The following is a 24,986-nucleotide window of genomic DNA, read 5'->3' as shown; positions in this document are numbered from 1 at the left end:
TGCCACCTCCTCTATCCTCCTCCTGCCACCTCCTCTCTCCTCTCCTCTCCCCTTCCCTGCCCCCTCTCCTCTCTCCTGCCCCCTCCTCTCTTCTTTCCCCTCCTCTCCCCTGCCCTCTTCTCTCTCCTCTCCCTGCCCCCTCCTCTCTCCTCTCCCCTGCCCCCTTCTCTCCCCTCTCCCCTGCCCCCTCCCCTGCCCCTCCTCTCCCCTTCCCCCTCTCTCCTCTCCTCTCCCCTCCTCTCCCTGCCCCCTCCTCTCTCCTCTCCCCTTCCCCCTCCTCTCTCCTCTCCCCTACTCTCCTCTCCCTTCCCCCTCCTCTCCCCTTCCCCCTCTCTCCTCTCCCCTCCTCTCCCTGCCCCCTCCTCTCTCCTCTCCCCTTCCTCCTCCTCTCTCCTATCCCCTCCTCTCCTCTCCCCTGCCCCCTCCTCTCTCCTTCACCCTGCCCCCCCACCTGCTCCCGCTCCCCTGGCCCCCTGCTCTCTCATCCATCCTCCTCTCTCTCGCATTGTGGCTGATAAATACCAAAGCCTGCTCTTCCTCCTGGTAGACTACCACTTTACATAGTCGATAAACATCCGCAAGACAGGGGAATAAATAGTACCGAACTTCAATATGTATTCCAATAAAATTGAAGGACCGCGTCGAGGAAGATCTTTCGACTCCATGAACATCGGGAATGAAGAAAAGCTACTGAACAATGAGGTAAGAAATCATTTCTTTATTTCTGCCTTATTCGATATTTGTTTTCTTGTTATAGGCAACTTTCTTTATAGTTATCCATACATTGCATTTGGAACTGGGATATCCGTTTGAATTGAAGATAAGCATTGGGCTATTCTACTTTTTTTTTAAAACCCAATTCGTTTAAACAAAACTATCTGGCCATAGACGTCATGTCAATTTAGTAGTGGCCTAGTTAGTAGGCCTAAACATTCATTTCTAAGTAATCAACGACAGTTGCATGTTTTTTTTGTCCTCACTGGTTAAGCCCAGAGTCATGTGTGTATATATATAGCTCTGGTTAAGCCGTTTCAATCTGGTGATAATTTCAATGCGTCAACCGCTAAGAACTTCATGAGTGCAGAACTTTGCAGGGACACAAAACATTGCCAAAAGGAATTGCAAATATCTTGCATTGGCAGGTTGAAATAACTTATCTATAAATCGTAAATATAGAATCACTCGAACCTCTTGAAACAGCACTTGTACTCCAACCCAATTAGGCTAAATCAATTAAAACACATCTAACATTTGTTCCCCATTCACCAGAAACGTTACCTGTTGGTCTCTATAACTAGACTACTGATACAGACATACCATTTTCACAATCAATTTATAATATATATAAAAACGATAAAATAAAAAAATACATCCATATTAGAAGTGATAGGGCTACATAAGATAATCACTCACATCAATTGAAGTTAAAACATTATCGTGTTGGATTCATGAACTGTACATTAATCTCGCGTGGTAGATTAAAGTGGCCTTAGAGGCGCTAATAATAGGTTTCCGACCTCACGCTCTCCTAAATGGGATTGCTTTAAATCTCGTGTTTGAACCGGACACCGGCACACCTTCGTTAAACCAAGACGCCGAATCACCTACAGCGCAGTGCCTGCCAATTTGACCCGTTCCGTGCCACTGTCCGGTGTCCCAAACGACTATTTGGCGTGTTATAATGCTGCTACGGATTCTACTGACTGGGGGACAACGACAACTGGTTTCCCGTGCTGTCTCGTCCATATTAGCTGAGGGAAATATGGTTGGTGGAAATTAAATTAACTCAAATTATCTTAGACTATAGGATCATTGTTATAAAATGTCACTTTAAAACTGAATAACGTGTTGACTGTAATTAGACTAAGGTATTAGCTTCACGTTTTATTTATTACTTAATTGTTATGAAAAAGTCCTGATTTAATTGTCCATTTGGATGCCTTGAAACTGTGTCTTTCACCGAGCCGGTGGAATTCAGAACAACGGACAGCGCCAACCAACCACCGTTTAAATTGGGTTATTGCTATCCGGGGTGCTGATTTCCACCGACGCGATGACGAGATTAAAATCGATTCACCGTCGCCACTAATCCAATCTAATCCAAAACAGGTTAAACGTGTAATAGTTTCTGCTATTGCAATAAAATGTTTTTTTTTAATGAGTTATCTTAATTCTTAACCAGAAAATAGAGAACACGGTTTTATCTGTAAAATCATCGGGATAAAGTGAGTGATTATTCTGATCTGGATATTGTTCAGGTTATTGTGCGTGTATGATCAACTGATTAGTTCATTGGCACGACAGTATAGGCTAGTTTAAACCCGGATTTAAACGTGCTATTAGTTAGCAAAGAGAATGAGCTTCTTTCTTATTTAATGCGGCGTATTTTGTTTTATAAAGTTTAATTGTATTTCTTCAATGTACAAGTTTACAAATCAATCCAAGTAGGCCTAGGCATATGTATACAATTGTGTCAAGTTATTTAACCTTACAATTCCCAAAACACTCAACACGTCGGCTGATGTTTAGTTTGTTAGGACCACGTGCATTGAACAGCTGCCACGGTCACGACTGAGTGACTAAATGTCCCACGGCAGGCAGACTGACTGTGCGTCATTGGATGGATACTGATGAAAGTTGGCTGGTGAAAAGGACATTCGTCAATCTGTCGTTGACTCATGACGCTAATTCCAGTTTGTTGTTGTTTCTTTCTCCCACACACAGATGAACAAATCAACCTTCACAAAGATTGAAGAATGCAGAACGGAGAAAAAGAACGCGCCGTCGGACCGCCGAGCAGCGATTGTCTTCTCACTCAAGAATGAAGTTGGAGGGTTAGTGAAGGCGCTGAAGCTTTTCCAGGTAAACCTAATTCATGTGCATTTGCATGATGTGTGTAACCTATCTCGTTTGTGACAACAATGTTATTTAAACCTTTTGATCTCACCTGATGTAAAAATCCGATTATAATTGGTCTACTTAGGCCAAGTTGGTTCAATGTGATTATCAAATCAAACTTTATTTGTCACATGCGCCGAATACAAACAGGTACCTTACCGTGGAATGCTTACTTACAAGCCATTAACCAACAGTGCAGTTCAAGAAGAGTTAAGAAAATATTTTACAAATAAACTAAAATAAAAAACAATAGAAGGTAACACAATAACATAACAATAACGAGACTATATACAGGGTTACAGGTACGGAGTCAGTGTGCGGAGGTACAGGTTACAGATAATTTGTACATGTAGGTAAGGGTGAAATGACTATGCAATGCAGGCCTCCACTGTTTTGCCTGATATGATTTCCATAAACATTACTGAACAATATATTACAAATGTAGCAGCAGATTATAGATTACACAAATTATATTATAGATGTAAACAAATAAAACACCTATTTTTTTTTCTTTTTATTCCATTATTTTACAGGAAAACCACGTCAATCTTGTCCACATAGAATCCAGAAAATCGAAAAGACGTAACTCAGAATTTGAAATCTTCGTGGACTGTGACAGCGATCACGAGCAGCTCAACGAGATCATTCAGCTGCTACGTAAGCACGTTAACGTGGTGGACATGGACCCTCCTGACAACTCCTGTTTACCTGAAGAAGGTATGCCACAGTACAAAAAAAAAAAAAAATAATAATATATATATATATATATATATATATATATATATATATATTTTTTTTTTTTTTTTATTCTTGATTCTTGATTTCTATGTTTTGTTAAAGAGTATATTCTATCACAGTATATTGAGTAAAGTTTATATTGCAACAGTATACAGTATTTACACTTAGGCTCATAGAAGTATATTCTAATCTTTACAATTACATGATGGACCTAATTTAAGTGAAAAACAAATCCTTTCTATTTCAGATATAGAAAATGTTCCCTGGTTCCCCAAGAAGATCACAGATCTGGACAAGTGTGCCAACCGGGTTTTAATGTACGGATCAGACTTGTATGCTGACCATCCGGTATGTAATATAATTATAGAAACTAGGGCATTACTTTATATTGTTTATATATGACTTTATCTTGATGTTTGTTTTATAACAACGTTAGATCTCGCCCTCTTCTCACAGGGCTTCAAGGACAACGTCTACAGAAGAAGGAGGAAGCATTTCGCTGATCTCGCCATGAACTACAGACAGTAAGTACATTATGGTTGAAATAACACATTTTCCAAGAATAAAAGGTCATTATAATCGAATAATGGATCCCATATCAAGTTTCCTCCTATTCTATTTTTACTGTACTCTACTATATTCTACTGAACTCTACTCTACTATATTATACTGTACTGTACTCTATTCTACTGTACTGTACTCTATTCTACTGTACTGTACTCTATTCTACTTTACTCGATTCGATTCTACTGCACTCTACTCTATTCTACTGCACTCTACTCTATTCTACTGCACTCTATTCTATTCTACTGCACTCTACTCTATTCTACTGTACTGTACTCTACTCTACTATATTCTACTCCACTCTATTCTAGTCTACTGTACTCTACTCTATTCTACTGTACTATATTCTACTCCACTCTATTCTGCTGTACTCTACTCTATTCTACTCTACTATATTCTACTGTACTCTACTCTATTATACTGTACTCTATTATATTCTTCTCTATTCTACTGCACTCTACTCTATTCCTCTGTACTGTACTGTACTCTATTCTATTCTATTCTATTCTACTGTACTCTACTTTATTTCTCTGTACTGTACTCTATTCTACTGTACTCTATTCTACTCTACTATATTCCTCTGTACTCTGCTCTACTATATTCTACTGTACTCTATTCTATTCTACTGTACTCTATTCTATTCTACTGTACTCTACTATATTCTACTGTACTGTACTCTATGGTCTACTGTGCTCTAGTATACTATATTCTACTGTACTCTACTCTATTCTACAGTACTCTACTCTACTATATTCTGCTGAACTCTACTATATTCTATTATACTCTATTCTATTCTACTCTACTATATTGTACTGTACTGTACTCTATGGTCTACTGTGCTCTAGTATACTATATTCTACTGTACTCTACTATATTCTATTATACTCTATTCTATTCTACTCTACTATATTCTACTGTGCTCTACTCTACTATGTTCTACTGTAATCTACTCTACTATATTCTACTGTACGCAACTCTATTATATTATACTACACTCTACTCTACTGTACTCTATTCTACTGTACTCTACTATATTCTAATGTACTCTATTCTATTATACTATATTCTACTCTACTATTTTCAACTGTACTCTATTCTATTATACTATATTCTACTCTACTATATTCTACTGTATTCTACTATATTCTACTGTACTCTACTCTATTCTCTTCCACTGTACTCTATTCAACTGTACTCTACTATATTCTAATGTACTCTATTCTATTATACTATATTCTACTCTACTATTTTCAACTGTACTCTATTCTATTATACTATATTCTACTCTACTATATTCTACTGTATTCTACTGTACTCTACTCTATTCTCTTCCACTGTACTCTATTCAACTGTACTCTACTCTACTCTACTCTATTCTACTGTACTCTACTATATTCTAATAACAGCCATTATCTTGTCCTTATCTTCCAGCGGGGACCCTATCCCTCGTATAGAGTTTACAGAGGAGGAGTTGGCGACGTGGGGGGTGGTGTACCGGGAGCTCAACAAGCTGTACCCTACCCATGCCTGTAGAGAGTACCTGAAGAATCTGCCTCTACTGGCCAAACACTGTGAATGTAGAGAGGATAACATACCCCAGCTAGAGGACGTATCACGCTTCCTTAGAGGTGAAATGGGAGGAGGGGTGGGGGGTGGCTTGTGTATATACTGTGTGTGTGAGAGACAGAGACAGAGAGACAGAGACATACATACAGACAGAGAGACAGAGACAGATAGATTTACAAAGAGAGACAGAGAGACAGAGACAGATAGATATACAGAGAGACACAGAGACAGAAACAGAGAGACAGAGAAAGAGAGACATACTGACAGACAGAGACAGAGAGACATACAGACAGAGACAGAGACACAGAGACAGAGAGAGACGGAGAGACAGAGACAGAGAGACATACAGACAGAGACAGAGACACAGAGACAGAGAGAGACGGAGAGACAGAGACAGAGAGACATACAGACAGAGACACAGAGACAGAGAGAGACGGAGAGACAGAGACAGAGAGACATACAGACAGAGACAGAGACACAGAGACAGAGAGAGACGGAGAGACAGAGACAGAGAGATACAGACAGAGCAAGAGAGTGTTGGATACTAATAAAAAAAAAACTTTAATGGTAAAATAAATGTAACCAATATATATATATAAACTCAGCAAAAAAAGAAAGGTCCCTTTTTTCAGGACCCTACTTTCAAAGATAATTCATAAAAATCCAAATAACTTCACAGATCTTCATTGTAAAGGGTTTAAACACTGTTTCCCATGCTTGATCAATTAACCATAAACAATGAATGAACATGCACCTGTGGAACGGTCGTTAAGACACTAACAGCTTACAGACGGTAGGCAATTAAGGTCACAGTTATGAAAACTTAGGACACTAAAGAGGCCTTTCTACTGACTCTGAAAAACACCAAAAGAAAGATGCCCAGGGTTCCTGCTCATCTGCATGAACGTGCTTTAGGCATGCTGCAAGGAGGCATGAGGACTGCAGATGTGGCCAGGACAATAAATTGCAATGTCTGTACTGTGAGATGCCTAAGACAGCACTACAGGGAGACAGGACAGACCGCTGATCGTCCTCGCAGTGGCAGACCACGTGTAACAACACCTGCACAGGATCGGTACATCCGAACATCACACCTGCGGGACAGGTACAGGATGGCAACAATAACTGCCCGAGTTACACCAGGAACGCACAATCCCTCCATCAGTGCTCAGACTGTCTGCAATAGGCTGAGAGAGGCTGGACTGAGGGCTTGTAGGCCTGTTGTAAGGCAGGTCCTCACCAGATATCACCGGCAACAACGTCGCCTACAAACCCACCGTCACTGGACCAGACAGGACTGGCAGAAAGTGCTCTTCACTGACGAGTCGCGGTTTTGTCTCACCAGGGGTAATGGTCGGATAAACGTTTATCATAGAAGGAATGAGCGTTACACTGAGGCCTGTACTCTGGAGCGGGATCGATTTGGAGGCGAAGGGTCCATCATGGTCTGGCGCGGTGTGTCACAGCATCATCAGACTGAGCTTGTTGTCATTGCAGGCAATCTCAATGCTGTGCGTTACGGGGAAGACATCCTCCTCCTTCATGTGGTACCCTTCTTGCAGGCTCATCCTGACATGACGCTCCAGCATGACAATGCCACCAGCCATACTGCTCGTTCTGTGCATGATTTTCTGCAAGACAGGAATGTCAGTGTTCTGCCATGGCCAGCGAAGAGCCCGGATCTCAATCCCATTGAGCACGTCTGGGACCTGTTGGATCGGAGGGTGAGGGCAAGGGCCATTCCCCCCAGAAATGTCTGGGAACTTGCAGGTGCCTTGGTGGAAGAGTGGGGTAACATCTCACAGCAAGAACTGGCAAATCTGGTGCAGTCCATGAGGAGATGCACTGCAGTACTTAATGCAGCTGGTGGCCACACCAGATACTGACTGTTACTTTTGATTTTGATCCCCCCTTTGTTCAGGGACACATTATTCCATTTCTGTTAGTCACATGTCTGTGGAACTTGTTCAGTTTATGTCTCAGTTGTTGAATCTTGTTCTGTTCACACAAATATTTACACATGTTAAGTTTGCTGAAAAAACACTGTTGACAGTGATAGGACATTTCTTTTTTTGCTGAGTTTATAAAATATTTTGTAAGATTGATCAGGAACAGGCCTCTGTTCGTGACATGTTGCACACAGTTTGGATCCAGTATGTGACATTTCCTTGAATCTATAATTTTTTAGAGCGGACAGGCTTTACCATCAGGCCTGTGGCAGGTTACCTCTCCCCCAGAGACTTCCTAGCTGGTCTGGCCTTCCGTGTGTTCCACTGTACCCAGTATGTCCGACACAGCTCCGACCCCCTCTACACACCAGAGCCGTAAGTACCCCAATACAACATTTATTTTACCTTTATTTTAGCAGGGTGTCTATTGCAAGGGAGCCCTGCATTTTACAATTACACAACAATTCCATCAGCACGGCAGCATAGGAAATACAAAACATGCATACACAATGATGAAGAACAACCACATTCCTCAGTAAAGGTCCCTTAACCAACATCCTGAATGACCTGAAAAACAACCACATTCCTCAGTAAAGGTCCCTTAACCAACATCCTGAATGACCTGAAGAACAACCACATTCCTCAGTAAAGGTCCCTTAACCAACATCCTGAATGACCTGAAAAACAACCACATTCCTCAGTAAAGGTCCCTTAACCAACATCCTGAATGACCTGAAAAACAACCACATTCCTCAGTAAAGGTCCCTTAACCAACATCCTGAATGACCTGAAAAACAACCACATTCCTCAGTAAAGGTCCCTTAACCAACATCCTGAATGACCTGAAAAACAACCACATTCCTCAGTAAAGGTCCCTTAACCAACATTCTGAATGACCTGAAAAACAACCACATTCCTCAGTAAAGGTCCCTTAACCAACATCCTGAATGACCTGAAAAACAACCACATTCCTCAGTAAAGGTCCCTTAACCAACATCCTGAATGACCTGAAAAACAACCACATTCCTCAGTAAAGGTCCCTTAACCAACATCCTGAATGACCTGAAAAACAACCACATTCCTCAGTAAAGGTCCCTTAACCAACATCCTGAATGACCTGAAAAACAACCACATTCCTCAGTAAAGGTCCCTTAACCAACATCCTGAATGACTGGAAAGGCTCCAGTATGTCCAACTGTAGGGTATAATCTCGTCATAAACCAGTTAGCTAGATTCTCCATTTATTCTGTGTTGTTTATTAATGATTCTGAGATTACATACTACACACATTGCATACTACATACATTACATACTACATACATTACACACATTACACACTACACATATTACACGCTACATACATGACATACTACACACATTGCATACTACATACCTTACATACTGCACACATTACATACCACATACATTACACACTACACACATTACATACTACACATATTACACACTTCATACCTTACATACTACACACATTACACACTACACACATTACACACTACACACATCACACATTACACACTACACACATTACATACTACACACATTACATACTACACACACATTACATACTACATACATTACATACTACACACATTACACACATTACACATTACACACATTACACATTGCACACTACACACACTACACACATTACACACTACACACATTACATACTACACACATTACATACTACATACATTACATATTACATACTACATACATTACGTACTCCATACATTCAGTGTAAAAGCAAAGTAAATAAAGATCTGTATAACTCAGCGTTTCTTGTTTCTGGTCACACAGAGACACATGCCATGAATTACTGGGTCACGTCCCGTTGCTGGCTGAACCCAGCTTCGCCCAGTTCTCCCAGGAGATAGGCCTGGCTTCCCTCGGAGCTTCAGATGAATCCATACAGACCCTGGCCACTGTGAGTAGTAATCCTGTCTAACACTAGCCATACAGACCCTGGCCACTGTGAGTAGACATCCTGTCTAACACTAGCCATACAGACCCTGGCCACTGTGAGTAGGCATCCTGTCTAACACTAGCCATACAGACCCTGGCCACTGTGAGTAGGCATCCTGTCTAACACTAGCCATACAGACCCTGGCCACGGTGAGTAGTAATCCTGTCTAACACTAGCCATACAGACCCTGGCCACTGTGAGTAGACATCCTGTCTAACACTAGCCATACAGACCCTGGCCACTGTGAGTAGGCATCCTGTCTAACACTAGCCATACAGACCCTGGCCACTGTGAGTAGACATCCTGTCTAACACTAACCTCCTTCCCAGGGACGGTTAGAGCATGACATTAGTTTAGTACCAGCACTGAACATCATAGACGTTATATTACATATAAAAGTTTAAAACAATTCTGACTGGCGCATGAGATCAGTTTAGCACCAACACTGAATCTTGTAGACTCTGTAACAAAAAGTACCATGATCAGTGGTGGAAAAAGTACCCAATACTTGAGTAAAAGTAAAGATACCTTCATTTGAAATGACATTTAAAATGTAACAAGTACTTTTGGGTGTCAGGGAAAATGTACAAAGTAAAAATGATTTTCTTTTCTTTAGGAATGTAGTGAAGTAATAGTAGTCAACATTATAAATAGTAAAGTACAGATACACAAAAAAATTGACTTAAGTAGTACTTTAACTTAAGTACTTTACACCACTGCTGTCTAGTAACATTACTAACCTGCTTCTCAAGGATGGCTGGTTGAGATTAGTTTAGTCACCAACCCTGAACTTGGCTGGTTGTATGAGAATAGTTTAGTCACCATTTTTTACATTTGACATTTTAGTCATTTAGCAAATGTTCTTATCCAGAGCGACTTACAGTAGTGAATGCATACATTTCATACATTTTTTTTCTTCTTTCCGTACTGGTCCCCTGTGGGAATCAAACCCACAACCCTGGCGTTGCAAACACCATGCTCTACCAACTGAGCTACAGGGAAGGATCACCAACCGTGAGCCTTGTTAGCCTGGTCCTACATCTGATTGTTCTGTCTTGTCAACTCTTATCATTATTGATGTGACAATGACCATCAGAGTCGGCACAACAGCACAGGCAGATCTGGGTCTAGGCTAGAACCTAGAGAGGGGAATGGACCAGCAGTTCACATCTGGTTGGCATTACTGACTCGTACATGTGTTGTTGTGTTTCAGTGTTATTTCTTCACGGTGGAGTTCGGCCTGTGTAAACAGGAGGGGAAGCTGAGAGCGTACGGAGCAGGCCTGCTGTCCTCTATCAGTGAACTCAAGGTATATCAATATTATCGTAGCAAAATCGGTCAACACCTTTACCGTTATATTAGAAACTAAAGGTAGTATTATATTACAAACAAAGTTATTTAGGGGAGAATGCTGTTTTTTTTACAAGACTAGTGTTAATGTGGGCATGGGAAACTGGACAAATAGAGATACACTAAATGGATGATAGTGGGCACACAATCAAACGCTTGGGCCCTGGTCAAAAGTAATGCACTGCCATTTAGGACACAGCCTCAGCACATTTCAGATGTTTTGTTCTTCCTCCCCGCAGCATGCTCTGTCTGGTAACGCCGTCATCAAGCCCTTTGACCCCAAGGTCACATGTAAACAAGAGTGCATCATCACAACATTTCAGGACGTCTACTTTGTGTCCGACAGCTTTGAGGAGGCCAAAGTCAAGATGAGGTGAGGAGTGAAACTGAAACCCGTAGTGTATAGTGACCTTGGGGTCAAAGGGCATCTGGAATCTTACTGTATGGTAACACATTATTTAAAGATACATTACCTTCATAAGGACTTCAAAACAACCCGTACTGTAACACATTATTTAAAGGTAGATTACCTTCATAAGGACTTATGTACTGTTTATGAATGGGTTATGTATGTGTTATGATGTCATTGTGTAGGTACCCTGCAAATAAAGTGTTACAGTGGAGTGATACATTTTTTTTTATTTTATCTTTATTTAACTAGGCAAGTCAGTTAAGAACAAATTCTTATTTTCAATGACAGCCTAGCTTAAACTGCCTTGTTCAGGGGCAGAATGACAGATTTGTACCTTGTCAGCTCGGGGATTCGATCTTGCAACCTTTCGATTACTAGTCCAACACTCTAATCACTAGGCTACGCTGCTCCCCCAATACATAGTCTGTTACTGACTCCTACCATCACTGTAGGGACTTGTAAAGGCTTTTAGATTACTTTCATATCTTCTAGATAGTCTCTTCTAGATAGTTGCTTCTAGTATTTTCTAGATAGTCTCTTCTAGATATGCATAATAACTCATTCTTCCCCATCCTCCAGGGAGTTTGCCAAGACGATCAAGCGTCCGTTCACGGTGCGATACAACCCCTACACCCAGAGTGTGGACGTTCTGAAGGACACTCCCAGCATTAACAGCGTGGTGGAGGAGCTGAGACACGAACTGGACATTGTGGGTGACGCCCTCAGCCGGCTTAACAAACACCTGGGAGTCTGAGTGACAACCTAAAGCACTGGGAGTCACATACTGCCTTCTAAATGACACCCTGTTTCCTACATGTGGGCCCTGGTCTAGTAGTGCACTGTTTAGGGAATAGGGTGCCATTTGGGACACAGGCCTAGGTCTCTGATGACCTCAACGCCATCATCTGAGTGTATGTGACGACCTCGACACGCCACTCCTGTTCTCCTATCCAATTATTATCCATCAGTCAGATCTGTTTGTGCTGTCTTGCCAACTTCCATGGTCATTGTCGCACCAAAACAATGACATGGGAGACGGCAACTGGCAAGACAGCCCCGACAGAAGAAATCTGGGCCTCCCCCCAAGCCATATCCCTTAAGCACACCTCACTATTGTGACGTCTCTTATGTAAATAAATACTCGGCTCGTGATCCACCTGTGTATTACTCCCAGTCTATGACTTCTCTTATCTTCCCCATTTAATGCATCGAAAGATACAGTACCTTACTAATAACGTACACTATGGTGTCCAATATATTCCTCCAATTGTTGTGTATAAGGTTGTCGCTGGGATGAATTTAATGGTGTAAGTTATAATATTATTATTCAAAAGTGTGAATGTATTCAAGGATGATTTTTTTGACAGTATCCATTTCTAAATCATAAAAAAATATTTAGGTTTCTCATTATCCACTACTAAATCATAAAATAATATTTAGCTTTCTCATTATCCACTTCTAAATCATAAAACATATTTAATAATGTAACTAGTACATATACTCATGAAAACTTTAAATATCATTATTTTTCTACTGTAAATAAATGTAAACTGATTATGTATAAGTCATGAAATAAAAATGTGCATGTGTCTCTTATGTATGGGTAATGTATTTCTTTGGCATTTTAACAATAAACGTTTCCTGAAGAGAATGTCTTTGCATTGTGAAATGATGGGGATATGGGATAATGGCAGGGTTGACAGGTCTATCTAAAATATCTAGACCAATGAGTCGCCACATTTATCCAATAAACACTTTTTTTCGTAACGTTATCGAGCGAATTAAGATGGAATATCGACGTAATTTGTAAAGACATAGGCTAAGAAGCAAAATTAGATTTTCAATCAAAATAATAATTCTTCTCAGTTTAAGAATATGTTAAAATGTGGGATTACAATTTAAATTCCGTTTTTCCATGGTTTGCTGAGCTAGATGCTGACAACCTGATAGGCCAACATCTAATTTCAGGGATTACTGTGCTTCGTCATCTTTACTTTCATAATTGTTCATACCAGTAAATGTATTTAACCTAGAAATAAACGCTACAAACCCAGGTGTTCCGACCACTTTCCCGACACATCCAACAGACTTCACACCTTAAGAAACTCAACGGATATCTGGTGCCACCAGGTGGCCATTACAGGGTACTCCAGTTACCTTGTGGCAGCAGTGCCACCACATATCTTTTATGTAAAGTAACATTTCTGACAATACAGTTATCTCCAAATTTCACAGAATGTGTACTTATTATTTCCCTAACTTCTTTGATAGGATATTCTTCCAATCTAGCTCCTAATCAAATGTGATTTACACAACGCTTTCTCTAATTTCCGATTGGCGGGAGGATAACCACGTGACTTTGATACCTACCAATTTGGTCGTTTGTTACCGTCAAAAGTAGTTATATCCGATGTTGATCAACTCCCAATATACACCACTAATGTTTTTAAAAATATTAGCTTTGCTATTTGTTGAAAAGAAAACAGAGCATATTTTGGTATAACCGTCATCAAATTTGACGTGTCCGAGAATCCCCCCTTCTTCCTGAAAGCATTACGGTATCGCTTCTCGGCCTTTTGGCTAAGATCAAGTGTAGTATCTGTTCTTATCAGTTTAATATCTGATACGTCCCCTATCTGGGGACCATATATTAAATTGATTTTTGGAATAGGGAGATGGAATAGGGGCTTGCTCCGTCCACTCCACGCATCGACCTGGTATTGCAGTACCTCCAGGAACGGTGCACCCCTGTCGTTGTTAATGTAACATTTCATGCATTTGGATTTGTTTTTATGACTTACTTCACAACAGTAGTTTTCATTTAATTTCATGTAGCTATTTACCAAAAGTCGTTGGATTTTCTCTATACTGATATATGCTCTTGCTTTGTAATGTAAACGAGGTTTGTTTGTATTACAAAATGATGGCTATTTCTCCTTATTTACAACACAGTTTATCCATTATATTGACCAGATACTAGTGGCCGTCTAACAAGGAATATAAATGTTTTTTTTTTAAAGGAAGCCTGTTGACTGCACAACGTTTCCCACTAGTTACCACAGCCACAAAGTAAAAATCGGGCTATTAAATTCGAGGTCATTGTAAACTGCTGTAGCCTTAGCCTACCATTTTGATACAATAGATATGTTGAAATTATATCACTGAGGGTCATTGCGAATCAATTTGCGTCACTTGTGTAGCCTGTTAGCGAAGTCGCCAAGCCAATAGATGGCGTTCCTGTTATGTGTATCTGAGTGTGATACTCTATAGTTGTAGTGAGCCAAGTTAGGCATTATTTACTGCGCACTGAACGGAGGTGAATGCACGCTACAAAATGATACTGAAGTAAAGACATTCCTATCAACATTACCTTGCTCTTGTATTGAATAATCAGCATGACAAAACATAGCCTACGCGTTCAGGGAAAAGTCCACATTCAAACTGACATTAAATGGGGAGAATGATACATTTGCGATAGAGTTGTGACCATGATCACAATTGATAACTTCCAATGTAATTAACTAAACATGGACATTCATAATTGCATAATAACACAAGGCTACAACAACAATAAACTGAATTTATAGGCTATTTATTCAATCTGTTTGTCAGGTCCAGGTAGGCTACACAAGTGACACAAAATGATTTGCAATGACTCCAGTGATATCGTCATTTCGAAGTAATTATTGTATCAAATGATAGCCTGCATTTGAATAGGCTACTTGATGGCAAGTGTATCATTCTCCGCACTTAATGTTAGTTTCATTGAGGACTTTTTCCCATAACAGATGCATAACAGGTTGTCAATTTACCTTCTGTCCTCTCTTCAATCTAACTCTTTGTTCTCTCTTTAATTCGGGGTGATATCGGTGTTGTACGTTTTATTTCAATTGTTCATACCAGTAAATGTATTTAACCTGGAAATAAACGCTACAAACCCAGGTGTTCCGACCACGTCTCCGACACATCCAACAGACTTCACACCTTAAGAAACTCAACGGATATCTGGTGCCACCAGGTGGCCATTTCTCAGTTGGTAGAGCAGGGCACTTGCAAAGCCAGGGTTGTGGGTTCAATTCCCACAGGGAACCAGTACGATGAACACCTATGAAAATGTATGCACTCACTACTACTGTAAGTTGTTCTGGATAAGAGTTTCTGCTAAATGACTCACTAATGTAAGTGGCTCTGTATAAGAGAGTCTGATAAATACTTTGTTGACGTTATATCAGTTCTATAGCATTAATATAATGGCGCCGGAGGGGATGGTGGCCGTTTTACGGGATCCTAACCAACTGTGATATTTTGTTAGTTTTTTTCACATTGTTTGTAACTTATTTTGTATATAATATTGCTGCTACCATCTCTTATGATCGAAAAATAACTTCTGGATATTAGAACAGCGATTACACACCTCGAACTGGACAAAGATTTTTTCTTTAATGAGTCCTACGCGAAGGATATACTGCTTCTCCGAGACCAGGCCCAAAGCCACGTTCATTCAAATCAAATCAAACTTTATTTGTCACATGTTCCCAATACAACAATTGTAGTAGACCTTTGAACATATTTGAATATGTTTTATGGAAAAAGGGTGGGAAATACAGTGCATTTGGAAAGTATTCAGACCCCTTGACCTTTTCCACATTTTGTGACTGTCACGCCCTGGCCATAGAGAGGGTTTTGTTCTCTATTTTGGTTCGGCCAGGGTGTGACTGGGGTGGGCGTTCTATGTTCCTTTTTCTATGTTTTTGTATTTCTTTGTTTTGGGCCGAGTATGGTTCCTAATCAGAGGCAGCTGTCTATCGTTGTCTCTGATTAGGAATCATACTTAGGTAGCCTTTTCCCACCTGTGCTTTGTGGGATCTTGTGTTTGTGTAGCTGCTTGTGAGCAGCCCAGAACGTCACGCTTCGTCTTCGTCTGTATTGTTTTGGTGAGTTTTCATATTTATTAAACATGTGGAACTCTAAGCATGCTGCGCCTTGGTCTACTCCTTTAGACGAACGTGACAGTGATGTTACAGCCTTGTTCTAAAATTCATGAAATTATTTATTTTTCCACATAAATCTGCACACAATACCCCATAATGACAAAGTAAAAAACGATTTTGAAATTTTTATTAGCAAATCTATTAAAAAGACTGAAATATCACATTTACATAGTATTAATTGGGCTGTGGATGATACCACTACATGCAGGTATAATGCATTATGAAACAGTTCTAACACATTATAAGACTTGTCATTATGTATGACCCTCTTATAGTGTCTTGTTACCATCTTATAATGTCTTAGTACCATCTTATAATGTCTTAGTACCATCTTATATTGTCTTAGTACCATCTTATAATGTCTTAGTACCATCTTATAATATCTTAGTACCATCTTAGTACATCTTAAAATGTCTTAGTACCATCTAATAATGTCTTAGTACCATCTTATGTCTTATTACCATCTTATGTCTTATTACCTTCTTATAATGTCGTAATACCATCTTATGTCTTGTTACATCTTATAATGTCTTAGTACCATCGTATGTCTTAGTAACATCTTATGTCTTATTAGCATCTTATATTGTCTTAGTGCCATCTTATAATGAATGTCTTATTACCATCTTATAATGTCTTAGTACCATCTTATATTGTCTTATAATGTCTTAGTACCATCTATGTCTTGTTACCATCTATGTCTTGTTACCATCTTATGTTGTCTTAGTACCATCTTATAATGTCTTGTTACCATCTTATAATGTCTCAGTACCATCTTATATTGTCTTAGAACCAATTTATATTGTCTTAGTACCATCTAATAATGTCTTGTTACCATCTAATAATGTCTTAGTACCATCTTATAATGTCTTAGTACCATCTTATAATGTCTTAGTACCATCTTATAATGTCTTATTACCATCTTATGTCTTAGTACCATCTTATAATGTCTTATAATGTCTTAGTACCATCTATGTCTTGTTACCATCTATGTCTTGTTACCATCTTATGTTGTCTTAGTACCATCTTATGTTGTCTTAGTACCATCTTATAATGTCTTAGTACCATCTTATAATGTCTTAGTACCATCTTATAATGTCTTAGTACCGTCTTATAATGTTTTAGCACCATCTTATGTCTTATTACCATCTTATATTGTCTTAGTACCATCTTATAATGTCTTAGTACCATCTTATAATGTCTTTTTACCATCTTATTATGTCTTTTTACCATCTTATTATGTCTTAGTACCATCTTATAATGTCTTGTTACCATCTTATAATGTCTCAGTACCATCTTATATTGTCTTAGAACCAATTTATATTGTCTTAGTACCATCTAATAATGTCTTGTTACCATCTAATAATGTCTTAGTACCATCTTATAATGTCTTATTACCATCTTATATTGTCTTAGTACCATCTTATATTGTCTTAGTGCCATCTTATAATGAATGTCTTATTACCATCTTATAATGTCTTAGTACCGTCTTATAATGTCTTAGTACCATCGTATGTCTTGTTACCATCTTATGTCTTGTTACCATCTTATGTCTTGTTACCAACTTATGTTGTCTTAGTACCATCTTATAATGTCTTAGTACCATCTTATACTGTCTTAGTACCATCTTATATTGTCTTAGTACGATCTTATAATGTCTTAGTACCATCTTATAATGTCTTAGTACCCTCTTATGTCTTAATACCATCTTATAATGTCTTAGTACCATCTTATAATGTCTTGTTACCATCTAATAATGTCTTAGTACCATCTTATAATGTCTTAGTACCATGTTATAATGTCTTAGTACCATCTTATAATGTTTTAGTACCATCTTATAATGTCTATTACCATCTTATATTGTCTTAGTACCATCTTATAATGTCTTGTTACATCTTATATTGTCTTATTACCATCTTATATTGTCTTATTACCATCTTATATTGTCTTAGTACCATCTTATGTCTTAGTACCATCTTATGTCTTAGTACCATCTTAGAATGTCTTAGTACCGTCTTAGAATGTCTTAGTACCGTCTTAGAATGTCTTAGTACCGTCTTATATTGTCTTAGTACATCTTATAATGTCTTATTACCATCTTATTACTATGTTATAATGTCTTATAAGGATCCTGACTAAATGGAGTGACACTTTTTTCCCCCAGAGAGTGGGCGGGTCTTCACCTGGGGGAGAAGCAATTACGGACAGCTGGGGAGGAGGTCCTCTGTGGTCCTCTGTGGAGACTGGTTCCAGGGGAGACTGGTCCCAGGGGAGGCTGGTCCCAGGGGAGGCTGGTCCCAGGGGAGACTGGTCACAGGGGAGACTGGTCACAGGTGTGTTTGAGATAATGGCTGCGTTCCAGACCATCTACTAAGCAGTCGCCCTGCGCAAATTAACCAATCAATTGCTGTGTTCGAAAAAGCTGTGATGCATTGTGGGTAAACAATAATGAGTAGTTGTGTATGAAGCGAGATGATTTGTAGATCAGTCAGATTTCAGTCATCATGTTGTGTAATTCATCCTCATTGTTGGGGAGAGAGAGAGAGGGACTGTTGAAGAGAAGTTCAGCTCCAGTCCAGTAGTGGGCAGTAGAAACTAAAACACAAACTAAAGATTCGCTGTTACACAGTTCTAGCCTTGATATAAGGTATGAGTGTATTAGTTATTACCTGCATCACTGTCTATTCCCTACTAACAGTAGTGCACTATAAGAGGAATAGGGTGCCATTTTGGATGCTTCCTATGTCTGTGTGTGTGTGTGTAATCAGTGGTTGCTTCCCAATCCCTCCTTTCTCCTGAAGTGTGCACTCATTCACTACCTCCTACAAATCTAAAAACATTGGGTTTGTGGAGGCATGAACAACTGGAAATTTCTTATACCAGTCATTTACCTTTCTAGAATTAGTAAATGGAAGTGAACAAGTGTACAACTTCAGGAGAAATAAGAGATTATTGGGACACAGTCAGGGTACCTCTCTCTTTATCGACACCATCAGCAGCCCCCCCCAGAGAGAGAACAACCTGGCACACCATCAGCAGCCCCCCCCCCCCACGGAGAGAACAACCTGGCACACCATCAGCAGCCCCCCCCCCCCTATAGAGAGAGAACAACCTGGCACACCATCAGCCCCCCCCCCCCCCCAGAGAGAGAACAACCTGGCACACCATCAGCAGCCCCCCCCCCCCCCCCCCCCAGAGAGAGAACAACCTGGCACACCATCAGCAGCCCCCCCCCCCCCCCCCCCCCCAGAGAGAGAACAACCTGGCACATGTTTAGAAAATAGCTTTAGGCCCAACATCATCTTCAACAAGCTGGTCACTATGTAGCCTTTGGTGCTGTCTTGCCAACTCCCATGGTCATTGTCACATGGGACCTCCAGGCTAGCAATTATTAGTTAATAACATGGGGATAGCATGGGAATAACATGGGAATAGCATGGGAATAACATGGGGATAACATGGGAATAACATGGGGATAGCATGGGGATAACATGGGGATAACATGGGGATAACATGGGAATAACATGGGAATAACATGGGAATAACATGGGAATAACATGGGGATAACATGGGGATAACATGGGAATAGCATGGGAATAACATGGGAATAACATGGGGATAACATGGGGATAACATGGGAATAGCATGGCGATAACATGGGAATAGCATGGCGATAACATGGGAATAACATGGGAATAGCATGGGGATAACATGGGGATAACATGGGGATAACATGGGAATAACATGGGGATAACATGGGGATAACATGGGAATAGCATGGCGATAACATGGGAATAGCATGGCGATAACATGGGAATAACATGGGAATAGCATGGGGATAACATGGGGATAACATGGGGATAACATGGGAATAACATGGGGATAGCATGGGGATAACATGGGGATAACATGGGAATAGCATGGCGATAACATGGGGATAACATGGGGATAACATGGGGATAACATGGGGATAACATGGGGATAACATGGGAATAACATGGGGATAACATGGGGATAACATGGGGATAACATGGGGATAACATGGGGATAACATGGGAATAGCATGGGAATAACATGGGAATAACATGGGGATAGCATGGGAATAACATGGGGATAGCATGGGAATAACATGGGAATAACATGGGGATAGCATGGGAATAACATGGGAATAACATGGGAATAACATGGGGATAGCATGGGGATAGCATGGGGATAACATGGGGATAGCATGAGAATAACATGGGAATAACCCTTTTAGGCCTCACTCCCTCCTCTCTGAGATACCTACTGCAGCCCTCATCCTCCACATACAACACCCGTTCTGTTAAAGGTCCCCAAAGCACACACATCACTGGGTCGCTCCTCTTTTCAATTCGCTGCAGCTAGTGACTGGAACGAGCTGCAACAAACACTCAAACTGGACAGTTTTATCTCCATCTCTTCATTCAAAGACTCAATCATGGACACTGTTACTGACAGTTGTGGCTGCTTTGTGTGATGTATTGTTGTCTCTACCTTCTTGCTCTTTGTGCTGTTGTCTGTGCCTAATAATGTTTGTACCATTTTGTGCTGCTGTCATGTTGTGTTGCTACCATGTTGTGTTGCTACCATGTTGTTGTCATGTTATGTTGCTACCATGTTGTGTTGTCATGTGTTGCTGCCATGTTGTGTTGCTGCCATGTTGTGTTTCTACCATGTTGTTGTCATGTTGTGTTGCTACCATGTTGTGTTGTGTTGCTACCATGCTGTGTTGTCATGTGTTGCTGCCTTGTTATGTTGTTGTCTTAGATCTCTCTTTATGTAGTGTTGTGGTGTCTCTCTTGTCGTGATGTGTGTCCTATATTTTTATTTTTAATCCCAGGCCTCGTCCCCGCAGGAGGCCTTTTGCCTTTTGGTAGGCCGTCATTGTAAATAAGAATTTGTTCTTAACTGACTTGCCAAGTTAAATAAAGGTTAAATAAATACAAATTACATGGGAATGCCCCTCTGGTCTTAGTGGCTCTCTCAGAGCCTTGCCATTATACAGGGTCTGTGTCCCAAATGGCACACTATTTCCTATATAGTGCGCTACTTTAACCAGGGCCCATAGCACCCTATTCCCTATGTAGTGCACTACTTTTGACCAGGGTCCATGGCACCCTATTCCCTATGTAGTGCAGTACTTTTAACCAGGGCCCATAGCTCCCTATTCCCTATGTAGTGCACTACTTTTGACCAGGGTTCATATTGCACTACATAATGAATAGGGTGCTATTTGGGATGCACCCTAGGAATCATCATCTCCCTGTTGATGTAATTATAGCTTGCCTCAGCTACATGCTATCATGTTAAAAAAAGAGAACAGCTGTGAGCCTTGTCAGGTAAAGGGTGGATTTATAGGTGCACTCTGCATATATTCGTAATGTATTATGTCGTTTTGTACGTTGATCATGTAGAATAGGCGAATTGTAGAAGGTAGACTATAACCATACACATCTTCACTATCTTCCCATCTACTGTACTTCCCAGACTAGTAATCTCATCACCAATCAACAGAACATATAATGCAGTGAGCTCATCTGTTTTTCTCTCCACAGATTTGCTTGTGGATCTGAACATAACGTTGCCATTGTAGGTAAGTGCTTTTCTATTTTCCCTTCACAACTTACTAGTATATCCTGTATTGTGCAGTTGAGTTCATTAGATTCCTCATTAACGGTTGCTCATGCAGCAGCTACTCTTCCTGGGGTTCCCACCATAAAATACAATACATGACACAGTACCTAACAGTTATGGACCAGATTGTACCTGTGGTGCATTGAAACCCCAGCTTTCTGTGTGATGTGAGGCTATTATTGGACTTTCCATAATCCATACGTCTCCTCAGAATTATAACGATCAATTCAAAACACACTCAGTCAGCCTTTACGGAGCACAACATTATATTGTAGAGTTATCAGGGGAGAGGAACAGACATGGAGTCACGACTCCCGCCGAAGTCGGCCCCTCTCCTTGTTCGGGCGGCGTTCGGCGGTCGACGTCACCGGCTTACTAGTTACCACCGATCTATGTTTCCCTGTTCGTTTGGTTTTGTCTTAATTATACACACCTGTTTCATATTCCCTGTTCATTATTTAACCCTCTGGCGATCCTGTTTGTCTTGTCCGTGATTGTTTCCTGTTTGTCTTGTCCGTGATTGTTTCCTGTTTGTCTTGTCCGTGATTGTTTCCTGTTTGTCTTGTCCGTGATTGTTTCCTGTTTGTCTTGTCCGTGATTGTTTCCTGTTTGTCTTGTCCGTGATTGTTTCCTGTTTGTCTTGTCCGTGATTGTTTCCTGTTTGTCTTGTCCGTGATTGTTTCCTGTTTGTCTTGTCCGTGATTGTTTCCTGTTTGTCTTGTCCGTGATTGTTTCCTGTTTTTGTAATTGTTGGAGGTGTTTCTCCCAGCCATGTCTTATTGCTGTGGGAGAAGTTGGATTATTGTTTTTGAGTAAACACGTTTTGTTTGCACTCATCCCTGTGTCCTGCGCCTGACTCCCATACTTCTCCTATGAAAAGCATTACACATGGAAGATTTAGATAAAGGGGCCATCTGTGATTAGTAGATGCATTTGTTTAAGTTGTAAATTAATGATATATAGCCATTGATTCTTGAAGAATATAAATTATAAATGCCTCATGAGCTTTAGTTCAACTGTCGTACCCCCATCAGAACCCAAAATATAAGCTTGTTTTACTCCAATGTTTGTAGACAATGTAAATTGTAAATAATGAAATTATTGTACATATATATGTATAGCCTCACAACATGGTTAAAACTAGAATTGTGATATCATAGATGGTCAGTCCTACCTCTGTACATGAATTTGACAGTAGTTACATTTAGTAATAATTTAACCTTTAAAAGTCCTCCGACGCATCAACACAAGGACTCAAACCCATCCCCCCCTCATCTGCTTACCCGTGTCTACTTTATTGTTGGTTGAACTGCAGAGTGCCCCCTTTTAAAAAGCATGTTGCTTTCACTACACTAAGTAGTGACTGAAATGAGACGCACCATTTCTTGGTTCCGCTGCAGTGACTCCTCTTTAGTTACTACGGTTACCACTGTGCTCTTGTTTTTTTTACTGGTCTGGAGAACCAACCAGAATAAACAGATGCGTGCATGGCATTCTGGGAAATGAATATTTTAGCGTTTTTGCTCTCCTCTTCGCTTTAATTAGTTAAGGATCCTCCCATCTAATGCTGTACAGTTTAAAGTGCTCACACACACACACACACACACACACACACACACACACACACACACAGAGTGTCTGATGAGCTGAATATGATCATCACTGACATAGTTAATTAACCCAGCTGCTCTGGGTGAATGAGAAGAGTCAATCAGACAGGACAGTTCTTTCAGTTCTCAGTTTGCTCAGTCTGCTTTTGTTGAAATGAGAATGAGAGTGTTGTGTGTGGTGAGAGTAATGTCATGGTTAAATATGCAGAGAACGGGATAACTTTACACAACGTAAACAAGTTAGTTATTCAATGGGTATTTTTGGTGGGGACTAAGCATTCTGGTTTTGTTTAACAGGTATGTTATAAGGCAGCGTTCTCCAACATGCAGAATTTGGCCTCAAGTTTGGATGGATGGATGGATGGATGGATGAAGGACTGAAGGGTGGTTGGATGGATAAATATGGGTAGGAGAGATGGATGGATGGACGGATGGATGGATGAAGGGTGGTTGGATGGATAAAGATAGGTAGGAGAGATGGATGGATGGATGGATGAAGAGTGGTTGGATGGATAAAGATAGGTAGGAAAGATGGATGGATGGATGGATGACAGATGGATGGATGAAGGACTGAAGGGTGGTTAGATGGATTAAGATGGGTATCAAATCAAATCAAATTTTATTGGTCACATACACATGGTTAGCAGATGTTAATGCGAGTGTAGCGAAATGCTTGTGCTTCTAGTTCCGACCATGCAGTAATATCTAACAAGTAATCTACCAATTTCACAACAACTACCTTATACACACAAGTGTAAAGGAATGAATAAGAATATGTACATATAAATATATGGATGAGCGATGGCGGTGCGGCATAGGCAAGATGCAGTAGATGGTATAGAGTACAGTATATACATATGAGATGAGTAATGTAGGGTATGTAAACATGATATAAAATGGCATTGTTTAAAGTGACTACTGATACATTTATTACATCCAATTTTTTATTATTAAAGTGGCTAGAGATTTGAGTCAGTATGTTGGCAGCAGCCACTCAATGTTAGTGATGGCTGTTTAACAGTCTGATGGCCTTGAGATAGAAGCTGTTTTTCAGTCTCTCGGTCCCAGCTTTGATGCACCTGTACTGACCTCGCCTTCTGGATGATAGCGGGGTGAACAGGCAGTGGCTCTGGTGGTTGTTGTCCTTGATGATCTTTTTGGCCTTCCTGTGACATCGGGTGGTGTAGGTGTCCTGGAGGGAAGGTAGTTTGACCCGGTGATGTGTTGTGCAGACCTCACTACCCTCTGGAGAGCCTTACGGTTGTGGGC

At 40.3% G+C, this 24,986-nt stretch overlaps 1 protein-coding gene and 1 non-coding gene across 2 annotated transcripts; both read left to right on the top strand.

Annotated features, from left to right (window-relative positions):
* The first annotated feature begins 537 nt into the window (after nt 1-537).
* Nucleotides 538-13,115, top strand: tph1a (tryptophan hydroxylase 1 (tryptophan 5-monooxygenase) a). The gene is made up of 11 exons (XM_045706353.2): nt 538-702; nt 2,725-2,862; nt 3,432-3,615; nt 3,884-3,984; nt 4,093-4,160; nt 5,632-5,828; nt 7,955-8,090; nt 9,537-9,663; nt 10,916-11,011; nt 11,292-11,425; nt 12,044-13,115. The coding sequence occupies exons 1-11, from the start codon at nt 613-615 to the stop codon at nt 12,216-12,218; spliced, it is 1,446 nt and encodes a 481-aa protein (XP_045562309.1). The 5' UTR covers nt 538-612; the 3' UTR covers nt 12,219-13,115.
* Nucleotides 13,116-14,024: 909 nt separating this feature from the next.
* LOC123729989 (U2 spliceosomal RNA) lies at nt 14,025-14,215 on the top strand. The gene has a single exon (XR_006761682.1). It is a non-coding gene; the product is annotated as a U2 spliceosomal RNA (small nuclear RNA).
* The last annotated feature ends 10,771 nt before the right edge of the window (nt 14,216-24,986 follow it).

Source organism: Salmo salar, chromosome 23 (genome assembly GCF_965601325.2).
Source record: "Salmo salar chromosome 23, fSalSal1, whole genome shotgun sequence".
NCBI classification, from domain to species: domain Eukaryota; kingdom Metazoa; phylum Chordata; class Actinopteri; order Salmoniformes; family Salmonidae; genus Salmo; species Salmo salar.
The sequence above is the reverse complement of the archived record's forward strand: the minus strand, read 5'-3'. Positions and strand labels throughout refer to the sequence as shown.